This window comes from Microcaecilia unicolor, chromosome 8 (genome assembly GCF_901765095.1).
Source record: "Microcaecilia unicolor chromosome 8, aMicUni1.1, whole genome shotgun sequence".
In the NCBI taxonomy this organism is placed as follows: Eukaryota; Metazoa; Chordata; class Amphibia; order Gymnophiona; family Siphonopidae; genus Microcaecilia; species Microcaecilia unicolor.
The window spans coordinates 208,055,794-208,065,497 of NC_044038.1; the positions used below are offsets into that span (position 1 = coordinate 208,055,794).

At 41.6% G+C, this 9,704-nt stretch overlaps 1 protein-coding gene across 4 annotated transcripts in view; it reads left to right on the forward strand.

The window, feature by feature from the left end:
- LOC115476354 (serine/threonine-protein phosphatase 4 regulatory subunit 1-like) overlaps positions 1-6,753 on the forward strand; it is a 92,122-nt gene extending 85,369 nt beyond the window's left edge. For all 4 annotated transcript variants that reach the window (XM_030212679.1, XM_030212681.1, XM_030212680.1 and 1 more), the window contains one exon: positions 1,353-6,753. In XM_030212679.1, the coding sequence (XP_030068539.1) occupies positions 1,353-1,507 (155 nt within the window). In that variant the 3' untranslated portion in view covers positions 1,508-6,753. The remainder of the gene's footprint in view (positions 1-1,352) is intronic.
- The last annotated feature ends 2,951 nt before the right edge of the window (positions 6,754-9,704 follow it).

Genomic DNA, 9,704 nt, shown 5'->3' on the forward strand with positions numbered 1-9,704 from the left:
TACACCAAATTTCATCATAACAGAGTAGTCCTCCGCACTCACCCTAAGTTCTTGCCAAAGGTTGTGTCGGAGTTCCATCTGAACCAGTCAATTGTCTTGCCAACATTTTTTCCCCGTCCTCATTCCTGCCCTGCTGAACGTCAGCTGCACACATTGGACTGCAAGAGAGCATTGGCCTTCTATCTGGAGCGGACACAGCCCAACAGACAGTCCGCCCAATTGTTTGTTTCTTTTGATCCCAATAGGAGGGGAGTGGCTGTGGGGAAACGCACCATATCCAATTGGCTAGCAGATTGCATTTCCTTCACTTACGCCCAGGCGGGGCTGGCTCTTGAGGGTCATGTCACGGCTCATAATGTTAGAGCCATGGCTGCGTCGGTAGTCCACTTGAAGTCAGCCTCCATTGAAGAAATTTGCAAAGCTGCGACGTGGTCATCTGTCCACACATTCACATCTCATTACTGCCTGCAGCAGGATACCCGACGCGACAGTCGGTTCGGGCAGTCAGTTCTTCAGAACCTGTTTGGGCTTTAGGATCCAACTCCACCCCCTGAGGGCCCTGTTTGTTCTGTTCCAGGCTGCACTCTCAGTTAGTTGGTAAATTTTTTAGGTCAATCTCAGTTATGTCCTCGCCGTTGCGAGGCCCAATTGACCATGGTTGTTGTTTTGAGTGAGCCTGGGGGCTAGGGATACCCCATCAGTGAGAACAAGCAGCCTGCTTGTCCTCGGAGAAAGCGAATGCTACATACCTGTAGAAGGTATTCTCCGAGGACAGCAGGCTGATTGTTCTCACAAACCCGCCCACCTCCCCTTTGGAGTTGTGTCTTCCCTTGCTTTGTTTTGCTACATATGGGACTGACGAACACGAGCCGGTTCGGGCGGGAAGACGGCCGCGCATGCGCGGTGCGCAGGAGCGCGTGAGGACTAGCAAAGGCCTTTGCTAGTGAAGTTTCCGATTGGAGGGGCTGCCGTGGACGTCACCCATCAGTGAGAACAATCAGCCTGCTGTCCTCGGAGAATACCTTCTACAGGTATGTAGCATTCGCTTTTTGAGAATACCAATTTTGGACATATTGAGAAGAAATTCATCCAAATTCTGCTTTATGACACTTTTTTCTCTTTTGAAAATGAGCCCCATAGTAAGTCTATGACAGCATCATCCTTCAGGCATTGGTTTTGGCATCAGTTGCTGTAAATAAAAGTTTAATTATCTGAACCTGTTGCCCAGAATGCTTTGGTATATCCCATATTTCTTGCTGTACATTAATGTATGTTTTTACTGCTGAAAGGATGTTTGCCTCACACATTTTGTGGCGCTTAAAGAAGGATATTTTTTATTTCCCTTTATTCAGCTTATTTTGTGAGTGTTGGAAATCCACATGTGGAAGTAGTAGAAGAGACTGTACTGGCGCTGCAGTCAGACAGAGACCAAGACGTTCGTTTTTTTGCCAGTGCACAACCGAAAAACAGTAACACGAACAGCACTGTCCTGCAGCAAGAAAGTTAGCAAAGCAGCAAGCACTGAAGCCTCACCCAGTATACATGCAGTATCACCATGACAGCTGGAGCTGCCTCACTCAGGCACTATGGATGAAGTCTGGAGCCAAAAGAGAGAAAAGGGCTTCTGCAAAGCTTCCCTGGATCTGCTCAAAGACTTGTATAATACAGCTTTTTAACATGAATTTACTGCAGAATTTCCTTTTGAATAATTAGGGGTTAACCTGCCGGGCTGTCTTTTCTTTTCCACAACTTTTTAACATGATTTTACTGCAGAATTTCCTTTTGGATAGTTAGGGGTTAACCTGCCGGGCTGTCTTTTCTTTTTTGCCTTTTTCTAAATCTGTGTCCCATCTTTCTCTACAGAGGGGAGCAGTGCTGTATATACATATAGTACTTTAACAGAGGAAAAAAATCAGGAAATCCTGATGTACCTACAGTAATATATGTTTATATATATATATATATATATATATATATATATATATATATATATATATATATATATGTATGTATATTTTTAAAGAAATATATGGATGAAAATTCTAAAGTGTTTTATTAGACTAGGAGTGATTTATCAACTAAGACCCAGAGTTAAGAAACTCGTGTTTGCATACACATATTCCATTTTATGTTTTTATACATTTCTTTTGGAATTGTTTATAACTGCAAAAAGTTGTATATATGTAAAATAACCCAAGCATGCATGAGTTTTTAAGCAACTTCAAAATAACTTGATGCAAAGAAATCGGGTGTATGGTTTGGTTAGAGCACCTGTAGATAGTTCATTGTTTTGCTTTTTAGGACTTTAATGATGGTTTTTAAAACACTGAGGTCTTAATTTAGTAAACTATAGTAACGCTTAGGAGTCCTGTTATTCAGAGGAGGCTTTTTGTGAGGTTTAGAGAGTTTTCCATCCCATTTTGATAATAGACCCTTTATAGTTTCTAAATTCAAACATATTGTGTTTACACCGTTTGCACACTCACACCTTTGCTGCTAGCGAAGCATGGCTGTTGGTAATCGGTGAACATAATAGTTCCTCAGATTAAAAAATACATTTGAATTATGTTAAATTCTTTTTCTGAGAGTGCATAGTAGTTGCAATCAGTGTTATTTACCTTTGTGTGTGAGCAGTCCAGGTGAGGAAATGATTGATTCTGCTGCTTTCAACATTAATGCTGGCACAAACGGTGAGCTGATAACCCGTATAGATAATGTCAGACTTCTCACACGGCTTCAGGAGGGAAAACCCACGAGATGGATCTTTGCAGGGCTCATCCTTATAATCTCTCTTGGACCATTTTGTTTTAGCAGTGCAGGAGAAGATAATTTGGTGGTGGTGGGGGGGAACGCAAACAAATGCAGATAACCACCATCTCCATGTGTTGGTCTAGCAAGGTCACTAAAAGCAGACTGAGAGCAGTGGAAATGTTCTTGATCCACATAGTAGATGACGGCAGATACTGTACGATCCATCCAGTCTGCCCAACAAGATATACTCATAGTATAAGGTATGATGTGATACATGGTGATATTAAAATGAGATTAAATTATGGACCCAGGCCAACTTGATGGCCCTGAAGATAGGACAACAAATTGCCCTGGGCTAGATTAACAGTATATTGGGCCCTAGGCAAATATCCGTTTGTGACCACCTCCCCAGAGATCTTTTATTTATGGCCTCGTCTCGCATTTCAGTTCTTCAGAACTAGCAGGGAAAAGTGCAGAGCCTGTGGGCATGGTAGCAGTAATAGTTTGTGTGAGGACTTGTCAAGCAAATGCATTGAATGGAGAGAGCTGTCGAGTTACCCAGTTCCTGGAGAGAATTTCTGACAACTCTATCCTGGTGCATTATGGGAACTGAAGTGCTGATTTCATTTAGTAGAATCGGGGACTACAAAGAGAGCACACTTATTTAGAATGTAAGTTCAACAACTGGACTGGCTAGAAATGCTCCTTCCTGGAACCGGGTAACTTGGCAGCTCTGCAGTAATGGACTGAGAACCAGGGTAGCTGAGCAAGTCTTTTCTTTTCCCTCTGTTGCCTCTAGTATACGCCAGAGATGCCAAGGGAGGACTTGCCTCCTCAGTGAGCTTTACAGGCAGTGTATCTGATGTATAAATGCACAAAGTTTTACATGTGAAAAAGCTCTACAAATGGAAGAAGCAAACTAATATGTTTAGTTTTGTTTGGTATTTATGAAATGATACAGGAGGATTGGAGGCAGTATTAGGATAGTTTTGAAAGGAATTTACCCTGGTAACTTAACAGCTAAGTAGGTGAATTTCCGAGGCTGAAAACTTCCCTTCACTTAGTATGCACTCAAATATATTTGTACCAGTGGACTTCTCCACTCAACTCAAATTTTCAAAGGGAAACAGACTGTCCCCATCAGAGACACAGAAACACACACTTCAGTTTCACCAGGCGAACATGTCACTTTTCAGATAGACACACACACACTAAGTCGGTAGTGTGTTTCTTTGACTGCTCATGGGCTTGCTGAGTCAGTGCCCTCCCCCCACCTAGCTCTGCCCACCATCACATAAGCTCTTGCATTTGCTGACAGTTTTTTGCCACTCAGTCCCTTTACACTTCATCCCATTTCTCTTACATGTCTACCTCTTCTCTGAAGACACTCGCTTGTCCCAGTGACTTTCTTCCAGATCCTGTGCAGCAGTGCTGAGTTCCCCCCATGGCACCTGCAGCTCAGTCCCTCCTTCCTGTGATTAGCCAGCCTTTCCATTAGCTGGATCCTACCACAATCTCTGCATTGTCAGGGCAGAGGAATGCAGAGCTTTAGAGGGATAAACTCTGAAAATATGCAGACACTTGAGCCATCATTTTGACTTTGAGACAACTAAGTTACAAAGTTGTAGAAGCCTGAAAAAAAATCCAAAGACTTGGCATTCCAAGGCTCCTGATTCCACAGCACATCTGACAGGGCCATCCTATACTTATGAGTCCTAGGCACATGTCTACCAGGCATTCCCTACCATTACTATTACACATCCATTTAGAGCAGGCTTTTCAATAACTCTCCCTCTGTCCAGTGCATTTCAGCTTCCTGGACCCCCCCCCCCCCCCCCCCCCCCAGTACTTGGTGATCTTCCCCCTCTGTGCTTGTCTCCTCAGCTTTCCCCATCCCCTTGTTCTCTTGCTCTCTAGTTCAGGCTTAATCTCTTCTACCTCTCCTGTCCTGTTTGTTCTTTTCTTATCTCCTCCCTGGTCCTGATGTGTTTTCTGCACCTTTACTAATTTTTTTGCCTGTCCTTTATTTACCTTTTTAAATTGTAAGTAGCTATGCTATATCTCTTAGTACCAATGACAGTATATCAGGTTCTTGTACTAAATGAATAAAATAGTTTGTCCTGTCCTTTAAACTGACTTCGATGATGGCAGAAGAACTGGGTTGGAGTGTGTTGTGATATTTTGCCACAGTTTGGGTGCATTGTTGATGTTATGGTTTGGAAACAGTAGGGACATCCAGCCTTGTGTGTGAAGACCCTCCAACTGATACTGTGGTGGCAAGAAGCGCTAGGAGGACAGATGCAGCCATATCCATTAGCTTTGGTTTCTGGTGTGAAAAAGGATCTTGCCAGGTATTTGTGACCTGGATTGGCCACTGTTGGAAACAGGATGCTGGTCTTGATGGACCTTTGGTCTGTCCCAGTATGGCAATACTTATGTACTTATGACCTCAGGAAAGGTTGAATTTGGAGTAAGTAGTATTAAACACAGATTGCTATAGAACGATTGTGTAAAGTACACACAACGCAATACCCTTTGAGGTTCTTGTTGCTTTCTTTCACGTGCACATTTGGTGTTCTTGGTCTGATTATATAGTAGGGTTTTATGGTTTCCACTATGTGGAAACAGTAGCTCACAAGAAAAGCAAAAGGTAATGCTGTGGTGGGAAGACCAGTGTCTAGCATTGTTCCTTCAGCAGTGAGAGGGTTTTCTCATTCCACCATAAGTAGATGACATTTTGCTGGTGTATTTTAAGTATAAAAATACTATGTAATATTTTTTAATACATTGAATGTTTGATATATCAAAGTGCAATGAATTGTAGTAGCAAACCCACAGATTTGACTTTTCACTGTAGTATTTATGCTTCTTAACAAATTGCCTCTTATAGAAACTTAAGGTGATTTTTAGTAATTTTAGGCAGAGATGAGTGACTCTTGAAGGGAACTCATTTAAAGCATTGATTCATCCTACGTAAAGAGGCTCATTTTCAAAGCACATAGACTTACAAAGTTAGGTTACTGTATAATGTTCCACAACAAAGATTTAGGCTTCTATGAAACAAAATTCTGATCCAGTTCAACTATGTTTTATCCAAATTCTGAGCCACTTCAACTGTGTTTTATTGTACTCTTGTAGAACACCTAGACATTGTTTCCAACAAAAGGAGTATGTTTCTAACAGAAAAAAAAAAATGTAAATGCTTTTTCTCTGCAAAAATATACCAAATTCTAGTAACAGCAAAGGATTTTTTTGTAATTAGTATATTTTTTTATAAATTCAAAACAATATTAACATGACAATCAGTTTTCCTTGTTTAAAAAGTTGCTCTGGCCAGATGTGTGTGTGTGTTTTTTTGTGGCAATGTCTTTGTAAACTTGTTTCCGTATGTATACATCTTTTTAATTATTATTGCATGAAACAGCTTTTGTTTCTGCCCACCCCATCCCCCTTCCATATCGTGGGGGGGTCAAGGAACCATCCAGCTTGGTGACATTCACTTTCAGTCCTCAGGACTATAAAGGGTTGGGTTTTCATTCTGCCCTGATGATATGATAATACCTCCACTGTATGCAAATGTATTCCATGCATATTCATTAGAGAGAGCCTGAAAATCTAACCTGTTTGTGGCCCTTAAGGGCAGTCGGTGAGTACCACAGATGTACTCTTTGACTGTGGGCAGGCCGCAGCTTTTTTTTCCCAAATGTAAAACTTGGAATTTGGATGTCTGCAGATAACTTTTCTACCATAAATAGTTCATGACTGTTCCTTTTTTAAATTTTCACTGGAGTGCTAGTTTAATGTTTTATAAACTGCTAAATCGAATGATGCCCTAGCTTTTTATTAAAATAGAGAAACCGCAGTTTTATTGCTAAAACAGACTTCTTTCCTAAATAAGCACTGGTGATAAAGTAGAAACTGATAACTAAGCATGTCTCTACAGCTACACTTTGCATCACATATGGACAGTAAATATAGATTTCCTGACAATGAAATTGAATAAGCATGTTAAAATGTGTTTTGTGTTTGCTTGGGTATCTTTGCCCTGGTAAACTAAATTAATGCAGAAACTAAAACTATCCTGCTGAGCAAAACAGGATGGAATGCAACAGGTATGAGAATGGCATTAGTGATGTAATACTGCTATATTACTATAGGAGACTGTAAAGCCCTTGTAAATGTGTTAACGTGTATTGTGTAGAACTCGTGTTTTATGTATTGTGTAGAACTCGTGTTGTATTATACCCCTGTATGTGATAGGGTTGGGATCTTAACAGATATTGCCCTAAAGGCAGCTATGTCGGAACAATACTTAGAGCCCGGTTAAGTGGGAACACTCTGGAAGTGCCACAAATTGTCAGAATATGACATCTGTGTAACTTTTTATTTGTATTTATCTTCAATAAATCTCATGATTTGTATATTAAAATGTTTTTTTTCTCATTTTAATTACTTTAAAAGATATGGAACATATTAAATAGTACGGAGTCAATATTAAGCCAGTGGCAGTATTTCTGGGTATTCAGACCCATGTCTGGGCATCAGCATCATTCAGGTTTATGCGGCTGGCTGTCCCTTATGTGGTTAAGAGTGCGATATTCAGCACTTAACTGCCTAAGCAACACCACAGAAAGACAGGATGGAATTTTATATGGTCTGATTTAACTGCTAAACGTAGGCGGCGGCTGGGGGAAGCGGGCTAAAATGTGCCCCCCCCCCACACACACACTTTGGGCTCTGCCCCCCTCCTCCCGCCGAGGTCTGGCTATGCCCCTGTTCCATACCCTCGCTCAAAAATCCCAGTTCAAATATCACACACCATCCCTGCATAAGCTCTCATAAGCCCCAACAAACAGCCAGGCCTTAAGCGGCTTAGGAGAAGGTTGGTAACTCACCACAAATGGGTATGATTCTGAAAGCAATAAAACCGGTTACATTGCAGTCACTTTGTGTGTACAACTTTAGTCATTTAGGAGGAGATTCAATATATGGTGCCTAAAAAAAATCTGCACTGAAATCGGTACTTAAGTGTATTTTATAATTGGCATCTAGATTTAGGTGCCAGTTATAGAATATGCTTGGTTGATATTTCAGCGCCGGTATCTGCACATCCATTTACGCCAATGAAAACCTGGTGTAAATCTCAGCATGTAGGTTTAGGTGCACTGGGCCATATTCTATAACAAGGTGCCTAAATTTTGAAATGCCCATAACCACGCCCCCTTTTGCCTCCATGCATTAGAAATTTGGTGCACATCGTTACAGAATATGCTTAGCAAGTTGTGTGCTTAAAATCTAATCAGTGCTCATTATTGCTTAAGTGCTGTTATCAGCGCTCATTAACTTGTTAAACCAATTAAGTTACACACGGTGTTATAGAATTTCAGCACCTAAATCAAAGCGCAATATATAGAATCCGGGGATTAATTTCATTAGCACAGTAGTTTGCCCAGCTGAGAACAGAACTTTGGAAATGAGCCTGTTGATTTCAATTGCACATCTTACAAATGCAAATGTGGCTTAGGCTAGCATTCCTGACTTTTCATCTTAATTTTAGCAATTTGCAAAGATCAGCAGGTGTGAAATGATCCACACTTTCAAGTCTGTATATCTCACATTAGATCAGGCTTGTCCAACTTTTTTTCTGTCGGGGGGGGGGGGGGCATATTTTGTAACATTCAGAGGGTCAAAACACACACCGTCATATTTTCCTGCATGTTTCATCAAGTAGAGGCAAAATAGGATGGTGTTTTGACCCCTCCCCAGCCCCTTCACCCAGTCTCTTTCCCCAGAAGAAACAGCAGGATTCCTGCTTCTCCACCATGACTGCAAGTGTGAGTGGGGAACCACAATACCATCCGAACTTCCAGCACCCTGTGGCTCAGGCTTAGAGAGAGCCCAGTCATGGTGGGGCAGCAGGAATCTCCCTGTAAGCACCACATGACTTGCTAAGCTTCTGAGGGCCAGAAATGGAACCGATGGAGTTCTCTTTAGGAGCCAGAGTGACCTTTACGCTTAGAACAGGTAAGATCTTGGCTACAAAAATAATCATATACAGTATAAGCAGCTAAAATCACTTTTTTGTTTGCCAGACACAATATATTGTTTAGTGTGTGTTGCACTTCTGCTTTCCTCCGATTGGATTCACTCGATTGTGTGGTAGGTTACTTACTCCAGGCATCCACTATCCTATATAATAATTCTCACCTCCAACAGGATGTGCCTGGGACCGTGCCTGCCGGAAGTGCACTGACCTCAGTGACAATTTGGCAAAGCAAAACAATCTTGAGTGCTGGCCATTAGGACACAGGGTTGATAGGAGAGTTTTAAAAGACTGAAGGAACCAAAAGTGTTAAATGGGGGAGGGAGGGAGTTCTGAACGACTGAAAGACATGAACATTTGGGAAAGGAAAACAATCTGAATGCTGGCCATTAGGACACAGGGTAGCTAGGAGAGTTTTCAAAGACTGAAGGTTATCAATAGAAATCAAAATAAAACATGGAAAACAAAATAAGATGATACCTTTTTTTTATTGGACATAACTTAATACATTTCTTGAGTGAAAGACTGAAGGAACCGAAACTGTTAAACTGGAGAAGCAGGGGGGGGGGGGAGTTGTAAATGACTGAAAGACATGCAAATTTGGGACAGGAAAACAATCTCAATGCTGGCCATTAGCACACAGGGTACATAGGAGAGTTTTAGAAGACTGAAGGAACCAAAACTGTTTCGGGGGGGGGGGGGGGGGCGCGGCAAGTTCTGAATGAATGAATGAATGAAAGAAATGAAAATTTACGAGAGGAACACAATCTGAATGTCTGGCATTTGTACACAGGGTAGATAGGACCCTTTTTTTTTTTTTAATGAAGGACGTGAACGTATTACATCTTGGGGGAGGGGTGAGGAGGAAAGCGGTGGGGTATCCGCATACTGGGCTTTAGGGCCCCGGGGG